Below are 19800 nucleotides of genomic sequence, written 5' to 3' on the forward strand. Positions count from 1 at the left end.
CCTATAAGTTACCTCTTGCTCTCACAAATCATTCCACTACTTTAACAAAATCAGTTAGCATAACAGAGGCATTTTTCACAGTAATCCTTGCAAATGCATATTAGCAATCACCTTAAACTAAACACAAGATTTTAGGAATGAATTAATGGGATGTTCTCAATCCTTGCATTAGTAATTAGGTTTTTATCTTCTTAGAGACCTAAATTACACAGGCATTACTGCCTTGGTGGAACCTAGATGACAGCCATATGCTATCAGGGAGCAAATTACTCCATGGGTATAATTACCAGGTTCTATAAATGCCACATAATAAGTATGCAAACAGGGGCAAAAAAAATTTTAAGAGTCCTCAGGAGTCACCAAGTTAGAAATAATGTCTTTCTTCCTTTCTCCCTGGTGATCATCGCAAATGAACAAGACTTACAGGGAAGCATATACTATCCAAGGTAATTATGAATTCATGGAAAGATTCATATAATCTTTTAATTCTCTTTTTCCATGAACTTTTCCAAGTACCCTAGTATATACTTATTTAAATATGTAACTACTGAAATAAAATCAAGTTACAAAATTTTACTCTAAACTTTAAATCGCTAAATTTTAAACATAAAAATAAAAACGAATGTGTCCAAGTCCTGTGATAATCTCCCCTTTCCCTTTACCCTCTCCATCAAAGCAAAACCACCATCATCCTTTCAGGTGTCCAAGCTAAAACCAAAAATCTGTCCAGATTTCCTTCCCTCTCTTACCACATCCCGCACCTGAACTCTGACCCATCTCCTGTAACTGTGTCTCTCCATCTCCAGAGCCAAGCAAAGAGGTGTGACACTCATCCCCTCTCACCTGGCGCACCTGCGCCCCCTCCCTGCCCTTCCTCCTGCCTCAGGCTCACTGCTCTTTACACACTAACAGTACAGCTTCTTACTAACGCACAAACTCAACACTATCACCTTCCTCCTAAGCACTCTTCAGGGCTCTTTAGCCCCCTGCACAATAAAATTATATTCTGCCAAAAGCTCATTGTGACCTGCTTCCGGCTTACCTGGCCAGAACTCCCACCTCTATTTTGCACTTCAGCTTTTTCTTTGTCCTCTGGCAATGTTGTGCTACTTTGCAAATGTCCTGTCCTTCCACCTCCTTGCTTTTACATGTGCCTAGAATATGGTTCTGCTCTCCGATTGCTAGCCAACTTGTAACCATCCCTCATGCTTCAGATGAAATGATTACCTCCTCCAGATTTCCCAGGAAGGACCTAAGTAATTTTTTTACTCTGTGATTGTTTGCATGTCTATAACTAAACTAAACAGGAAGCTGCTAAAAGGCAAACACAGTACCTTGAAGTCAAGGTCTTTCCAACTTTAGATCCTCAGTACTAAGAACAACCAGGCAGACAGTAAGCATAAGATAAATGTTAAAGGGACAGATAAATGACAGAATGGATCTGCTTGATATTATTCCATAAAATAGAGCCTTTCATGATGCTCCTGTGAAATATATCCCAAAGAAACTATATCTTCTTTGCCAAAAAATAAAATTCACCATGCTAGGCAACTATGTATAAATCACTCAAAAAATAAAATACACTGGAATACTTTGAAACCTTATTTAAAATGTTAACAAATTTATGGAATTAACCTAGTAACAGGCACATACCTTAGTCTAGAACAACAGAGATCATAAAATCAGGAATCAGAACCACTTAATTAAAGGGAGTGTTAGGGAAGGTCTTGTAAATGAAGCAGGCTGCAATACATAGATTAGATGAGAGCATGATGTGAAATCTCTTCATCTGTCACTTTGATAATCTCCCAAATAGATGATCTGCTAATATGGTACCTGGGGCTCTGCTTGCCTAGAATGGGTTCTGAGGAAACTACTGTTTCATGCCATCAGCAAATATTTATTGAGCACGTTCCCTGCACCAGGAAAATACAAGAAACCAAGGGCTCAGTCTCTCCCCAGGGGGCACCTAAAGCCCAAGGTTGCTTCAATCCACCTCAGATCAAGCATAGGGGAATTTGAGGCAGCTATGGGGAGAGGGCTGTGGCACTGTAAACGTAGGAGGGACAGGATTTATGGTACTAAACATGAGTAAGTCGTGTGTGTGGTTTCTGTTTCTGAAGTTTATATCAACAATGTACAGTTAGTAACTGACACACAAAGTTGCTGTGCAAAATTATCCCACAGTTCTTTTCTAAACTTAGTTCAGTTGATTTTAGCGTCCTCACCTGAGTACGTACAAAGGAGAGAGAAAAATATTGGTTCCTTAAATCAATATAAACCAAGAAGTTAATCTACGCAGTCTGAGTGATGTTCTCATCCTGTCGTTCTTAAAGAAAAGTGATACATAATTGCTGGATAATGTAGGAAGAAGTTATAACCTTTCCAGCTAGTTTTATAATGAACAGTTCTGTGTGTCAAATTTCTAAATTAATCTTTCTACATTCACTGGTTTTTAAAACTGGACTTAAGCAAAGGTCTGAAACCTAGGCAACTACCAGGAACGACGTATTCCAACCCAAGAAGATACGTTAAAGTGTCTTGGAATTGTTTTTCAACTTAGGGGAAACAATAGATTCCACTAAATCCTAAAACTAGGTGTGAAAACGGGCCTGGTGTACCAGGTTAGACTCCCAGGACAATTCCACATTTTACTAAGGAGCCTTAAAAAAGTTTTGTCTTATAGGTAAATGATGGTTATTCTCAACCAACAACATCATTATTACCTCTTCCTTACTATACCACAGAGGCCAGAAGGAAAAAAAAGTATATTTTTACTTACATAGAACCAAATATGAGGGTACTTCAAAAAGTTCATGGAAAAACGAAATTAAAAGATAATATGAATCTCTCCCTGAATTTTTCAAATACCCTTGTATGATTATCAATTTCTTTTTTTAATCTGGAAAGAATATTTTTAAGAGGCTCTGAAAGACTAAGGATTAGAAAGTTTAAGAGTATATCAAATATAAACAAAACAAAAAATGCATGGAAAGATCTCCATTATCTTTCAATTCTATTTTTCCATGAACTTTTTGAAGTGCCCTTCTGTTTATATTATTTTATTGATTTTTTAATGCAATTTATGTTGATAAACCTAGATATTTAATTTCAGTTCTTGATTTCTTTTTATTAAGTGGACTTGTTGATTTACTTAGAAATTAATTTGCCTTCGGGCTGAGCCCTTGGCGCATTCGGGACAGTGCAGCGCTGGGAGCATCGGCCGCGGGTTCGGATCCTATATAGGAATGGCCTGTGCACTCACTGGCTGAGTGCCGGTCACAAAAAAAAGACAAAAAAAAAAAAAAAAAAGAAAGAAATTAATTTGCCTTCGAAAAGTTTATTCACCTTCTGTTGAAATTAATTTCATATCTGCATGCTTTTGGAAGACTTTAGAGAGCTATTTCAAAAAATTATAAAGATTATAAAATGAAATATGCAAATTTTATTAAATTTTACATCTCCAATTTTTGTAAAAATTTGAAGCACTACTTTCTACAGAGTATTTTGTTATTCATTTTATTCAGTTTATGTATTTGTTATTTGAACAAATAAATGAGCATATCCTTGTTTTAAAAGAGTATATGAAATTTAAATATTAAGTCACACATTTTCTCCTTACACAAGGATAAGTTACATTTAAATGTCCCACTTATATTTTTTAAATAGGTTATATATATATAAATATATATATATATATAAATATATATATATATATATTTTTTTTTTTTTTTTTTTACCAGTAAGGGGGATCGTAACCCTTGGCTTGGTGTCGTCCGCACCACACTCAGCCAGTGAGCGCACCAGCCATCCCTATATGGGATCCGAACCTGCAGCCCCGGCGCTATCAGCACTGCACTCTCCCGAGTGATCCACAGGGCCAGCCCAAATAGGTTATATTTAAATATCCTATTTACATATTTTTTTAAAAGATGCTTCTGATTTAATTTGAAATTATTTAAAATATGAGGGGTAGGAGTAAAGGATCAACTATATATCGAGTTCAAATTAAATTAAAACTCAAATATGAAATATAAACCAAAGTGAAATTTTCCTAAAAGGAAACAAATATTCACTATGCCCCCTCCCAAAGTAGCAAAATTACACTAAAGAGAAGGAATCTACATGGTCTAAGACATTTTCTCGCTTTGATACATGTAAATGAAAATAACTGTCAGGTCTAAATTTTTAGGATTATATAGTTAGAAATATATTTCTACCTTTAAGGACAGGTCAACTAGGAGAAATAAGTTAGCACAATCATTTGAGTTGGTTGTCTACATACGGGGCAGAGCTTATTCCTTCTTTAGCTTCCTGGCACATGTATAGCATGCCATTAGACGTCCTGTTTTGCCATTTTTAGGCTGACCTTGACAAATCACACAAGGTTCAATGGCATTAAGGGGGAAACTGGAGTCCACACTTTCTTCTCTGTGTTGTGTTTCTTCCCTCTCAAATTCTTTGACATCTTCTTGGCTGCTATAAAGAACGCTAGGAGAAGTTGACGGCTGAGATCAGTCCTCAGTTTCTTGTGATTTGGGAGCATTGCATGATTTTATCATTTTCCTCAACACACGATGCTTTGAAATCATTCACTGTAGTTTTTTTTGTTGTTGTTGTTGTTTGTTTGTTTTTTACAATCAGGAACATCCAAGCCCTCTTCAGCTTCTGTTGAATTTTCTAGTTTGCCTTTCTCAGGGATTTCCCCTTGATCTTTCCATTCATCTTCCAGAAGCCAATTCTCAGAAAGACCCCAACATTTGTTACAATGCAGTAGAACTGGACGATTCATTTCATTGCATGATGTACACTCCCACTAGTCAGCTAAGGAAATTTCAGCATGTTCTTCAAATGAATCTCTATCACTCTTCCCTGCCTGATACACAGTAACTGGATATACCTCATCACCTTCATCTGAGAGTTCTTGTCCTTTTTTGTTAAGACTATAATTTTCTGCACCAAGAGACTGAACTTCAAATTCTACACTAAACTGATATGAAACTGAATCCTCCCTCATTCAACCAATCACCTGAATGTTCATTTACCCCAGCATCGACATCCGGATTTGATGAAGTCCCTATGGATGTATGTCTACTCCTGTTCACAACACACTTTACTTTCATCAAAGGAAAGGGAAATACTATCAGATCTGTGGCACTTTCTTTGTTGTCCACCAGACACCTCACTGAATTTTCTTCTCACTAACTGCTCCCCTTCTAGATGAGGCAGATGGTCTAGAAACCAAATTTGAAGATGAAGGTTTCTCTTCCTGTAGCTCTGGCCCAGGGTCCTTTTGATCACTCCCATCTTCAAGGTGACACCTGCCTCATTCACAGATGTGCCTGAGTCTGATGGTTCCTGCTGACTGACTCCTATCAACCTTCTGCAGATCGTTGTACACATTTTCCCGCGCTCTTTCCCAGAGAAGCTCAGCACTCCACACAAAGCTGCAAGAAGATCGTTTGAACAATATGCAACATGTGGCTGCTTTCCCTCATAGCGCTGCTTTGTCATAACATACTGGCCAAGATAAAACGCGACCTGTTTCACAGTGTAAGTGTCGTTCCTTGCACCAACGGGCTTGAACAACGCCGCAAGCGATGGCTTTGGTCTAACCAGGATCTCTTGCTCAGAAGCTGGGGTCTGTGAGGAGGTCACAGCACTAGCAGCTGACACAGATATGTCGGGATTGCACACTTGTCTGTTTCTCACCAGGGGACTTCGCGCCTGCAGTGTGGGGGGGGGGTCCCTCGAGGCTCCCCAGTTCCCTTCACGACCGGACGCGCGGAATCCCGACGCCCTGGGCCTCGGCGACCATTCCACGCTGAGGGGTCCAGGCCACTGGACGCTCGAAAGCACCAGCCCCGAAAGGAAAGAGGCTCACGGGAGCGAAAGCGGCAGGACCTGGGCCAGAGGAGTCAGGACCGGCCCTCGAACTGGGCTTCTGGTGCCATGGTCCTTCCAGTCAGCCAGGGCCGCGCAGGCGCAAAGGAGCCGAGCTGCCGACGGCCCGCTACGTCCCACGGCGCGCGCGCGCCGGAAGCCTCCGCCTATCGGGCAAACTTCGCGCGTGCGCACGAAACCGCGGCCCATCTCGAGTTTGCGCGTGCGCACCGGAAGCCGCGGCCCAGGGGGCATTTGCGCGTGCGCGCTGGGCAGCCTGCAGCCGCCGCCAGGTCCATTGCCTCAGTTGAATCAGTAGATTCAGCCCTCAAAGTAAGTACTTTAAAAAGTGTTTGCGGATGTAACAAGTATCTGACCATTATTTAGTTCATGAAAGCATCCCAGTTTCTGGCTAGGCTTCAGCAACTCTTTGAGTGAAAAGTAGTTGTAAACTAGAAGTTCGAAAGCCTGGATTCCTGTCCCAGAGCTGCTACATACTAATTATGTGACATCTGCCAAGGTATTTAGCAAATCCATGAGACTCCTCAGCTATGTCATCGCCAGGATAACCGAAATAATAACACATAACCCAGTGGGCTGTGATGGCAATTTAACCTAATGACCTGTATGTCAGAATGCAAAGCACTGAATATATATGTATATCAACATGACTAACTAGTGTGGGGTATCATGTAGTGTTATTACAAACACTAATAATAAATGTCCTTTACTCAGAGCTCCACGCAATAAACTTGACTTGGGTGAATACACTAATTTCCAGATTCAGTCAAGTATAAGAAAGTGTTACAGCCTTTGGGATACTTAGAATAATATTATAAAAATGAAGGTACTACAACGGTCCTGCTGCAAACTGGTATATGATACACTGAGATTACATAGGAAGTTGCTTGAGTTTTCAAAAATCTGAATTTTACTGAGAAATTATAAAGATCTTCGGTAAATAATCATTTGGGAACACATGCAGTTGTTATTTCTCAGCACGTCTTCTACCTCTGAAACCAACTGTGAACTTTTGCCCACAGGTCTCTTGCTGTTACACAGTGTTGGGACTAAGAGAAGAGAAACATGAAAAAGGTAAAAGTAAATGGACTTATTTCTTTTCATTTTCAGTTTTCACTTGCAATTTCACTGAGATTTTTTTTTAACTGGCTTAAAAATCAATGCCTATTGTCTCTATATATTAACCTTGATTTGAAAATTTTCAGCCCAAAGACTGATAACTTTTCAACTGTCTAGGCAACCAAGCCATTCTTCAGTGACTCTGCCACTAATGTCAGTCCATCTAATAAAGAAAAACTGCACAAAAACTAATGTGTAGGGGAAAAAATCAATCCGATTGATTCATGCACCCCATAGCAGGACAGCATAGCAGGAGAAAAAGTTACGTTTTCAAAAAGATATATTAACAGAATCTGAAAAAAATTTCAAAATTATGTACCGGACCATACTGCCAGCCAAGTTCAATTTTATTCATAACCCAGAGTTCATGTATATTCTCTGCCAGTTTTTCTCTTATCCTTTCCAGGTGAGGAGGCAACACGATCTAAATTTTAAAAAAAAGAAAAAGAAAGCACACATGAGAAATGAAACAAACGCATCAAGACGCAGTGCCAATTGTCCTCACTATGAATTGAACTAAATAAAACTCTCATAAAACATTATAATATAATAATATAACTAGTTTTTAAACCATCTATTTCATGACATTCTTTAGATAAATTTTGGGACCTTTTTTTTTTTGCAACTTAGGTTTCCAAGTGAATTTATGAACAAAGAAAATGGAGTGTTGGTGCAGACAACTGGAAGATGTTTAATACATATTGGACAACTACCAAAGCATGCATTATTTAAAAAGAGAAATCACCCTGACGTTCTTACACCAGCCTGGCCAATATCCATAGACCAGGTGAAAGCAATTCAGTGCTCAAGTTATAATCCACCAGCTTTTTGAGCCTGTAAATGTCCAGTTGCAGTGACTTATGTTTTCCCTTAACTCTACTCTTACTTTTAGTTGTTTCCAAATAGAAGCCTCAGGGAATAAAATCTTTACATGTTCCCATTTGAAAGGAAGAAGTGTAATTACCTCATCATAAAGAACACACACTGGTTTTCATGGTGAGGGATTAGTTATGTAGGTCTTGATAAGGCACTTCTGTGTGACCCCACAACTAGTCCCTGAACAAATAGAGCAGGCAAATGCCTATGATGCCCATTGATGAGGTGGCATTTCCAAAACAAGTAGGTGATCATGGTTTCCTCTCCTGGAAACAGTAGTCGTTATCTAGGTCTCAGGTAATCCTCCACGGGCCACCACTGGATAACCCAGTTGTGTGTTTTTATCCTCCTATTTATGTTTTCTGCTAAACTTAGGTAGAGACTATACATATCCTGCCCCCTTTCAGCAGTGGAAAACACAAAGTGAATTTCAGCTGTGAACAATGCTTGCATGTTTATTTTAACTACAAAATATAAAAAGCTAGCATGGAGAAACAAGAAATATGATTCAAGGAGTTAAGCTGGAGCTTCTGGGGCCTGGTATAAATTCAACTTCAGACTTTAGAAACAATGCCATTGATCTTCAGAAACTAGTAAACAAGCCTTGAATATGTAAGCAACCTCACTGAACTTATGTCACCATCAAAATAAAGCAATATTTAATTCATTGTCAATCTGAGGATACCATTACATGTATGAAACAGAAAAGCATGAATAATCACTAATGTTTCTTGGGTGCCCATTTGCCAAGTAATTTGTTATCTATTAACTATGTCAAACCCATTCTTAGCATCCCAGTCGAAAAGGTGAGTAACTTCCCCAAGGTCCCAGAATAGGCATTTGAGCCCAGGAATTTTGACTCTAGAGCCCAGGACCTCAATCTCTACCCAAGATAAAGGTTAGTTAACTATCTTCAAAATAATAAGTGTAAGTAGATGGCAGAATAAATTTAAAACTCCATGTCTACTGTATGTAAAAAAGTACACTCTAAAATTCATATATATTACATCTATGTGGTATCACTTCAAGTGCAGTACACAACCCCAGACATAAAATCATCTTAATATTTTTACACCTAAAAATTGCTGGTATAATTTTTGCCACTAAGTTCCAACTGTGGCTATTATTGCCTAATTTTAAAAAGTATAACATGCATTTTATGACCTAAATAATAGTAACTGTTTTAATCAAACCTTAAAGACAAGTCAGAATAGTGTTTATAAAACTTCAGACTGTGACCCATTAGTGCATTATGAAATCAATCTAATTTTTTTTTAAGTTTTCTTTAATTTAAAAAAAAAAGAAAGAAAGAAATAGAAGAGAAAATAGGCAAGTGGCCATGGTATTCCTGTGAAATGCATTCCTGTGGTTGCAGTCCAAGTGTGAAAGCCACTGCGTAACAGAATGACAGCACAAATGGTGGTCACTAAAGTTGATCTTCGTACCTGGCTGGTATCCACTGGGATCGGCGTGAAAGCGGCTTGTGTCAAGGAAACCGTGGGGCCCAGCAGGTCTCGCGTATAAGTCCTTTCTTGCTTGTACTCTCGGCTGTGCTCGACTTTCAACTTTTCTTTTGGCAGAACAGCTTCATAACAAGGAGCATACCCAGGTGGAGGAAGGAATTTGAATTCTCCATGTCGCCCCCCAAGCAGAAAGCGTACCCTAAAAAAGATGCATATCAGAGTCAATTATAGCTTGGGTTTACATAACAGTTTTCTAATCAACAAAATATTAGGAAAAAATTATCAGTACAAAACTAACTTTTTCAGAAGCCAAATTTCCCCCACTAAGTACCATCATAACATCATCTCCTTAGAATCTAATAATCTCTAAATTATAAGAAGTAAAACATGAGGGTGTCATATGTGTCAAAAGAGAAAACCTGATTAAATTATGTTAATGGATCTGTGGAGACTTACCACTCACTGGAGAAATAACTAAAGCATGCATCATATTGCTACTTGAATGAAGTTCCTGTCCACAGTAGCAGGTCACTTAATGTCCCAAGGTGCCCAAGTAATCAGCAGATAAAGAGAAAACATGGACTTAGTGTCTATCTGCTTAAAATTACAAGGCTGGGCTAGGTATGAGGAAAAAACAGTCACTTTCCAGTGCCCAGTTTCCTAATGAAATTCCTTAAAGGGGATTCAGATGTCACTTCTACCTGCTAAGAAAAGCAGGTAACCTAATTTCTTATTATTTATCCATTTCAACCATAACAAAAAAGAAATTACTGAAATCTTTAATACACCATACTCATAATAATTGAAAATAATTTAATCTGAGTTCCATTAAACAACACTTTTGAGACAGTTAACCACCACCAATTTCTAGGGGCTATCAGCTTACAAAAATAAATTCAAATTTTTCATTTTCATGTAATTCTTTTTCTAATATGTATTTTTAATTCCTGAGCAAAAAAATAAAATAAAAAGCAAAGAATAAAAAGAAACAAAAACTTTAAAACAGTCCAGAAGTTTATCAGAAAAAACTTAATTTGGGTAAATACAGCAGAAAAGTTCATTGATACATGGAGACCTAATATTTCATGATTATTCTGTCCTTTCTTCAATATGGTACTTTTGTAACTAAATCCTGGGAAGAGAATTATAACTAAAGGAATAACCAGAATAAATGAATGGTCAGTAGAAACAGGGAAGCACTCTTGTTAGGTTAATATGTATAAATAAATAGATGACAGAGTAGCCGCTTATTACAATAGATCACCATTTATTAAGGCTTTCTTTGTAGAACGCCAGTGAATTGTAATTTTAATTTATATTCCTCTGGTAATAGTAAAAAAGGAAAGAGAGGAAACTATCTTGATAGTTGATCATAGGCAGAGCATTTATAAGTGTAACAGATGGAGGGAAATGTTGAGAGGAACCATCTAGACCTCATCAATGAAAAGGACATTTAATTTCTGTAGAAATGAGGGGGGTTGCAGTGGGGTGGAGAACTATGGCAGAAAAAAAAGAAAAATTATTGAAAATAAATATAAGAAAATAAGTGGTATTTTTTTAAACAATATTGCTCACTTCCCCTGATGAAATAAAAAGATGAACCTAAGAAATGGACTTGAAATATTTCAGGACACTGGTTTGCAGGAGAGTTACTAGACTGACCACATTAAATGGTAGACTCCGTGGACAAAGCATTCAGCATCCTGAGATTCCCCTTTGGGCGAGCCTTACCTTTTCCTTCAAGGAACGGGCAAAATGCCCTGCAAACAGATGCCCAGGAGGGAGAAACAAAGGTTAGAGAAGCAGGGGCCAGGGGCGGAAGCAGTGCAGCATCGTCTGTGGATGTATGAGAAGTGAGAAGGGAAACAGACCAAAAGAACATAGACATACTAACTTTATTCCTGCAGAGAAACTAACAACTGGAAAGAAGAGGCCATCAATGTTGAAGTTCTCAAACATTCCTTGAACAGGTTGTCCATTAATTCGAAATGAGATGCTTGGGGCACTGAGATCTAAACAGCAACTGATGACATCATCAGTTCTCAACAGATGTTGGTTTGGTGAGCTTACAGTACGAGCAATGCAACCTATTGGGGGAAAAACATTAAAGAAAGGTAATGTATTTTTATCTCAGAGAACACCTTCAGAGCCCAAGTCAAAGATTTGAAGAGGTAGTGATAAACCAACGCACAACTGTAGAATGGAATGAATCTTCGGTGCAAACTAATGTTATAGGTTAAACTCTTTGTGTTGGAAAAAAAAAAAAAGTGGCTTTTGTTCAGGAGCCAGGCTGCTATCTTTGTTGTAAAATGGACCTTCTGACGTACAGAAATTTCTGCACATAGATGGGTGATATTTATGATATTTGATGAAGAAATTATCTTGGAGTAGATAATATAATGATGTCAGAGGAAACTCTCCAGAGAAAGATCATCTAATATCAAAGAGCTACCTTACCACCTACTCCTTGTATGACTATCAGCAGATTACTTAACCTCCCTGTACCTTGATGTCTTGTAAGCAAAACACCAAATACCATCAACTTGTAGAATTGTTATGGTGATTAAATGAATGTTTTACAAGTTACACAAAGTCTCTGGCATAGAAGGTACTTCATGTCCTCTCTTTTTCAGACTAAATCCCCTTTGTTTTATAAATTCAAAATAAAAATATATGAGGATAATGTAAGCAGAAAATGAGATCATTCCTACAGTGCATTGTCTATTGTGAGACAACTATATGCCAATCGGTTTGTTTTTGTATTACAATTAAATTTATCTCACACAACATCTGGGCTGGCTTCCTAAGAACAGCAGGATACAATTTAAGGCATGATAGTAATATTTGACATATGTCATTTCTCGCCTTAGCCAACCTATGGACTAAGCTCATTCTTGACTATATCAGAACTCATTTTGCTAATTAGTCCCAAGGGCATCTGTTTCTCATAGCACGCTGGAAGAAAAGAAGGTAAGGTTCTCCCAAACACACTCACAAACACAAACATAACCCCCCAATTTGAACAAAGATTTCATGATACATGCTTTGTATTTTTATAACACCCTTTTATTTCTAGCATGCTGAGATTTTCACCAAGAACATATTTGAAATGCCAGTAGTAGAGATTATCTAGTTTTTAAAATGTGGACACTTTGTTTTACCAGTATTCAAATCTGCAAGCAATTAATTCACTGTCAAATGGCTCTCCTAGAATTCCTTAAATATGATAAAGGCAGCTTTTTCAAAAATCATATAAAAGCACTGCAGCTCAAGGAAAAAGGTCTATTTTCTTGTGTGTGTCAAAATCTATAGCTAATAAAAATGTTATTAAATAAATGTTTACTATATCCAAATATATTGCTCAGTTTGAAGGACAGCATGATGCTGATGCTTATGACTATCTAACAGTCAGTATGATAAACTGTTTCACAGTGGCTGAAATAAACAGATACGATGGGGAAGACCACTAGCGAACAACCTGAGGGCCACAGTTTCAACAGCACTCACGTTGTTGAATCCGCTCGGCAGCATTTTCAGGTTGCATTTATAGGAACGCATATAGAGTCCATATGACAATTACATTCATATTCTGCATTAGCTAGAAAGGAAGTTGACAGCGGGCTGATCTGTAGATCCTGGATTAGGAATCTGTACTCATCTTTCCTATTCTGTTCTATGACATTCCTCCATACTTCTATTTTAAATTTTCAAAAAGCACCAAGATTTTTCACACTTTTATTCCTTTCAAACACCTGGATGCCCAAAATCCAATGCTGCATTCACGGAGGAGAAATGAAGCAACATTATGCAAAGTTTAAAATGAAGACGTAGCTCCAAACTCGTGCTTATGAGCCAAATCCTGGTTCCTAAGAACATCGCTGCTCTCCAACTACAAAATGTTAAGTGGTAAAGAATGTTCCCTGTCCTAGAAATCACAGATAATTGATACTTTAATTTAACATCAGCCATTGAAAAGAAAATGAATGGGAGAAGGACCCCAAGAAGATTATCTAAACTACAATGAATTTGATCTTGGAAGCTCAATCAGACTCCAACTAATTTAGATTTGTCTTTGTTGACTATGAGTCTAAAAAGAGCAAGGCATTTATTAGACCTGCAGTGGCTTAAAAGAACATACCTTTCAACTACAGGCCTGATATGGGACGTATTTTCTTGCCATTAAAAAAAATGGACAAATATTTTCTCTTGACAATAAAGTTTCAAGATAAATTTGTCCTGAAATTCCACAGCCTATCATCCTTTCTGTAACATGTCAAAAGATTTGCTGACTTTTTTTGTTCATATTATTCCATTTAACAGATGTTTTGTTATAAAGGGCTTAATACACACAGTTCTATTCCATAAGCAATAGATCCTTTTAAAGCATTGGGAAAAAAAACTTCAAAGTCAATACAAAAACAAAAATGGCGATATGTTTCATATGGCTAAAATAATTGGAAGCAATTCATCATTGTCTCATCAGAGTAATGTTTCCCCTAATCTCTATGTAATGGGAAAACAAATTAACCTGTTCTAGTTATTCACATGAGTACCTGTTTCCTGTGGAGCAATACTAGGAGCAAGAGAGAGAGGATTAGCCCTATTTTACGTTTGCTAGACCTTCTGAAGTTAGTGCTTTGACTTTGGTTGGTCAGCAGGAAAACTTTACTATGGGAACAAGGCACTGTGACTGTACAATGACTGGCAGTGCACCTGTGTACAAGGCAGTCCTTGCTTCTGTGAGGACTACAACCACATACCTGTGGTTGGATGAAATACCCAGAGTACAGCATCATCTGTTCTGGATAATTGAGCTATTGGCACTGAAGAAGGGCAAAATTCAGCAAATATTAGGTCAGATACAACTATGTGGAGTGCTTTTAATTTGTAGACTCATTACCATAAACTATTAGATTTAGTTCAATTTACTTCCTATATTTGTTTTCATAAGCTGTTAAGCCTATAAGCACTAATAAATGAATATCACTTGCAATCCATAAGTAGCAAAGGTCAGCTTTTTATAACTTAAGGCAACTTTCTGTATTTTTCATTTGCAAAATGCCTTATAAAATATGTCAAGGTCATTACCAGGACTATATTCTAAGTGCATTTTTAGGAACATTAGCATATGTCTGCAGAATCCAGATGAATTCTAAATATCTAAAACATCTGCCTAATCAAGAGCTACACTTTTAAATGAAGCAACCAAACTATATCTCTTTATGAACCAGAGAAAAGAATATTTTTAACATATAATACACATTTTTAATATATACTCAACCGTCAAAGCCACGAGTTGGTAGCTGGTGAAATTAACTATACATTTATTTTTAAACCCTTCTATACTTCTGAAACAAAGTGTCATTTGATGATGAACTGACTCCCTACACAACATTTTACAATTTACTGTTTCCTGCTGTTACATTATCTAGCTGAAGGTTAAACTTACTCTATGCCTTCCCATTATTATCCAGGGTTTGTTTTTTATTCTTTTTTTTACATTGAAAGCTAAAGTTTTGCACATGCCAATTAAAGTAAGTAACACACACATTTTTCAAAGTGCATTCATGCACGGGAAGGCCACTTTCTAAATAGTGTTCGTAAAAAATACAGTCTTTTGGAAATGCATCATAATTGTGTTTCCCCCAGTGAATCTTGCTTTTTGCTCAACACTCTGACTCATCTTCTCATTGTGAAATTTCATAATAATATACGTGCCCAATAGAAGGAGCACTGACAAGGAATAGAAGGACACTCAATAGAACGACAGCCTTCAGGAATGCACAGCAAGGACAGATTTCTTTCTAGAATGTGGTGAGAGAAAACAGATAGTACTTGCCTGACCAGAGATGAAGACCATCAAATCCATAGGAGAAGAGGTCGTCCCCAACACCATTTCCACCCCACTCTTCGCCCCCTCCGGGGTAGGGAGAATATCCTTCCGTGGAAGCCCAGCCCACTCGCAGGTGAGTGGCTTCAGCTGTCACAAAGGGCTCTGTGTGGTCCACCATCAGCTCATAGTACCATTTCTTATACTGAGCAGACCCTTCGCTGACACCCAGAAAAATATTGGGTCTCATGCTTTAAAAAGATAGAAACAGCATATGAGAAAAGTCCCAAACAGACCTTCCATTGTTTGCATTTACATCTTGCTATTTTGAACAGGACTAACCTGCTTCTCTAAGATGCCACATATTAAATATAGATTCCCTTAAATACTACAAACTTACCAAGACAACCACTGAGGCAGTACACTGTGAAATCCAGCCATGCCACTCACAGTCAGTGAAAAGTATTTCCTTTTTGGATTACTTGGCAACATCGCTCAAGGAGCTAATATTATTTTTTCTTAATTATTGTTCAGCATAGTTTATATCACTTATCATATTTAAGTCACAAAATAAGACACTCAGTATAGCAGCCTTTTAGAATTAATGGAGTTATTATTAATCTAGGACATGTGGAAATTTTCCTCAGCTAAGCTTTGTGTTACATGGGGTATCAGGCTGAAGGAGGTCACATTTTTTGTGAAGGAACCCCAGTGACTGATCAGCTTTATTGTTCTCTATGCCTCCCTGTGAAGAGAGGAGTTTTTAGTAAGTTGTATTTAATTGCATTTTATGTGGAGACATAGCATGTGGTAATACTAGGGATTAGTGAAAGTCTCAGGAGACATCACTCAATGACGGCAGGTCTGTTAAAGAATCATGAAGAAAGTCTTAATTCAATCCCATTTTTAAAATGCAACAGAAATAAACATCAAACCCTACATTTTTAAAACAGGAGAAAGTAGATAAAACAGTGAGTATCTCCTGTAGAGCTGCTCAATACAGTGTACTAAAGTTAGTAGTATCCGAGAGACACATTGTTGATTTTAAGTAGCATTTCTCATTATAGATTGATTGATTTGTTTATTTTGGAGGTAAAGCAGTCAAGACCTCAGTCCTTGGACTTAGACCTGAGTTCCAATTCCAGTTCCAGATTTTTTTTCTATAAAATGTGGATAATCATAGTACCCAGGACAGAACAAACAAACAGGATAGAATACACGTAAAGCACTTAGCATAGTAAGTGGTACATTCTACTGAATGAACGTTAAAGACCTTGGAAGGTAGATCTAACAGAAAGTGTAGTTTTACTGGTTATTTGTAGAATTTATTATATTTTGGACATTTTGTGAATTGCACATATTGGGCACCTCAGAGTGATATTGAAGGACAGTGTTTTCAGCTATACTCGAAGAAGGTGTAAGTCATAATTATGTACAACAGTATCTCTGTATAATCGTCAGCCTGCTCCTGAAGATGTCTGTGGTCATCTGTCTGCAGATGAATATGAAAACTCTTACGTGTGTTTGTTATAAATCCATATTTTGCTTGATTCACCTATAATTATTATCCCACCTGATCTGCAAAAATCAGTACATATATTATTCATTGAGGAAATATGTAAAAGATCCTAATAAAACAAATAGACCATATGACATCTCAGCTATGGGGCTAGAATGTGAATTATTTTGTTATGCTCCCTGTTTGGTGACAGTGTTGATCTGAATTTACCTGCTGACGTGGTTCACAAGACGTGTCTGCAATAACAGATCTCTTCCCGGCAGGAGATTGTCACAGATGAGATGCTGGTTAGAACGGACTGCGACCCCATGGCACACACAGAGTGAGCACAACACGTCCAGAACCTGAAAAGAGAAACGACTTGCAGCTGTTTTAATTCCCCTTTTAGATTCAGGCATGGACAGCATGTTTCAACAAGTTAACCCCTTCCCTCCAGTTACGTCTGACTCAGTCATTGACACAGGACAGCATGTGTCCCAGTGATTTTCCAACTTTCCTTCATATACAAACTGAGAACTGTCCGTGCTCCCCCTGATGCTTTGAATAAACACCACACAGTACTACGTGACTGTAATTAAGAGATTAAAAAACACTCAAACCTTGACACGCTTTTTAAAATATATTTAAAATGATTCCAGAATTCATATGTGGAAATAAAATGGTTCACTTACCTTGTGATTTCTTCCATGCTTGTCTAAAAGTGAGATAATGGATTTAATATGTCCTTCCTTAATAATATTTAGAGCTTCCGGACTTTCTACTAACACACAGTGTAAAACTTCGAGAATACCTATGATAAAACAAAAAAAGGAAAAAAAATATATATGATGAATCAGTCTACGACCACCGGCGTCTTCCTTTGTTCCTTTCCCTGTGTTCATTCCATTCAAAATATAATTATTTTGTGCTCAATGTGTTTGTCACAGGGCACTGTAATAGGTGACAGGTGGGGCTTGGGAGATAAAATCACAGTAGAGGGTAAAAAGGCAAATGACTGAGATACAGAGTCTAGCTGAGGACGCAGGTAATTCTACCTGGGGAAGAAATGTATGAAAGTAACATGTAGGTGGGCCTAAGAGAATACATGCATCCTCTATTTCATTCATTCCAGACTCTCCAAGAAAGTAAAGGAGGTACAACAAGCATAAGTGAAGTCTTGAATGCAGGGTACACCTGGTATGCCTGATGTACAGAGCGAGTTGGGGAGAGGACAGGTAGGATAGGGCCAGCTACAGAAGCATCTTGGCACTGGGAGTATAATGCTGCAGCAATGCATCCTAATCCATAGAGATTCCCGCATTCTCCTGGAGGTTTATAGTAGAAAATGTTTCTTGGTTTGCAAAACAAGAGAACTACACCAAATAATACAAAAATAAATAGAAATATATAATATACAAAACCTGATGAAAAATAGTGATATTTTTAGGTATTGACTATCACAGAAGATAAAATGGAATATACTCTAACTTCAAGTTTAAAAAAGAAACAAAAGAAAACTAATTTCATTATCAGAATGGTGAGTTTGAATGTGAAAAGCTAAATGTCTATACGTATGTCCGTATTCATTTTGTCAGTAATGAGAATGCAGGCCATGTGTGGTGACTAGACCCAACATACGGTAAATGTCATCTCTCTCTGAGAGTTACATAGCATCAGAGGGGGACCCCAGAGGATCCCTGTAGAATGGTTCCTACACCTCACATTGAAAGCTGCCAACCCCCACTCTGTTTTGATTTAGAGCTATCCACGTCATTCCTTTCTCTTCCTAATCAGTCTTTCTACCTTCCCCCCCTTTCATTCAACAATTTTGATTGGGCGAGACAATCTCCCAGTGATAGCAACTGATAAAGAAAAGCCAATTAGTCCTAACCAGTTTGGGCCAGACCTGCAAGTTTGCACACTGGCCCCAACTTCACCCTTGGATGACATAAGGCCAACCTCCTTCCTTTTAATGCTTTAATCTCTGTCTCCAAGAAAACATGGGTCCACACAACATATATGATGCTCTACTGTGCATGCGAGCTCATCCCCACTTAAACACATGTAGAGATAACCCTGCCCCTTGCTAAGTACATTTAGGCTCCCCAACTAGATCGTTAAAAGCTGTAACTCTCCTCTACTTGGGGAGCTAGGGATGGGTCCTGAGATGGGCCTTGCTCTTGTCTTGGGCAACTCAAAAATAAAAACTCCATTCTGTTGAATGTTCAACCCCCCCCCCCGCCAAATTGTGTTTCTTTCTCCGTTCTCAATAGACAAAGACCCTGTGGGTGTTTACCCATTTCAACAAAATAGAGTTCACTTTTTTGGAAAAGAAATGTCAAGGGTCAGGTTTACAAAGGTAGAATACAGAAATAATCCTCTATCACTGTCACAATCTATATTTGATCCAAGTTCCCATCCATTATAAAACAAGGGCTGTTAATGCTAATTTCCTCACCAACGACTTAATTTGTTGAAATATGAATGCATATTAAGTTAAAAAAAAAAAATGCCCCAAAATTCTTGAGTTAGTTTTTGGTACTGTTCAAAATCAGCTGCTGTGTTCCAACAACCCATGACAGCTAAAAATCAAAAATAGCAGAAAATAATAATACAAGAGGCTGATAAATAAACTGAAGAAGACATTTATATAAATGCACTGAAACTGAGTACAGGATTTTCTTGTTTTGTTTTGTTTTTTTGGCTATTATTAAAAATGTAGCAGTAAAATAAACCCATTCATTCTGGGCTAAAATAAACTAAAATAACAGAAATAGAAAAGCATTTTTAGTAGATTAGTCGTGTTATCCTCATGTTTTTGTTTGTTTCTGCTCCATTAATTATTACTATAGAACACATGGCTGCTTATTTCTGTAAATAAAGCTTTATTGTGTACTTCAAGCACATTCATTTATAAACTGTTTATGGCTGCTTTCACACTACAAAAGCAGAGTTGAACACTTGTAACAGAGACCATATGGTCCACAAAGCCTATAGTGTTTACGATCTGGCTGCTGTGGTGTGGATATTTGTGTCTCTCCAAAACTGATATGCGGAAATCTTAAACCCCAAGGCAATGGTATTAGGAGATGGGCCTTTCGGGAGAGGAT

General features: G+C 37.8%; 1 protein-coding gene and 1 pseudogene across 1 annotated transcript in view; both read right to left on the reverse strand.

Moving 5' to 3' along the window:
* RYR2 (ryanodine receptor 2) overlaps window positions 1–19800 on the reverse strand; it is a 448094-nt gene that overhangs the window by 254678 nt on the left and 173616 nt on the right. Inside the window, exons 18-23 of the mRNA XM_063082911.1 lie at window positions 17383–17501; window positions 16922–17055; window positions 15202–15443; window positions 11257–11449; window positions 9345–9561; window positions 7343–7447 (exon numbers count right to left, since the gene is read on the reverse strand). Coding sequence (XP_062938981.1) covers window positions 7343–7447; window positions 9345–9561; window positions 11257–11449; window positions 15202–15443; window positions 16922–17055; window positions 17383–17501 — 1010 coding nt within the window. The remainder of the gene's footprint in view (window positions 1–7342; window positions 7448–9344; window positions 9562–11256; window positions 11450–15201; window positions 15444–16921; window positions 17056–17382; window positions 17502–19800) is intronic.
* LOC134366489 (E3 ubiquitin-protein ligase Mdm2-like) lies at window positions 4238–6138 on the reverse strand (annotated as a pseudogene).

The sequence above is a fragment of the Cynocephalus volans genome, chromosome 18, assembly GCF_027409185.1.
Source record: "Cynocephalus volans isolate mCynVol1 chromosome 18, mCynVol1.pri, whole genome shotgun sequence".
Classification (NCBI taxonomy): domain Eukaryota; kingdom Metazoa; phylum Chordata; class Mammalia; order Dermoptera; family Cynocephalidae; genus Cynocephalus; species Cynocephalus volans.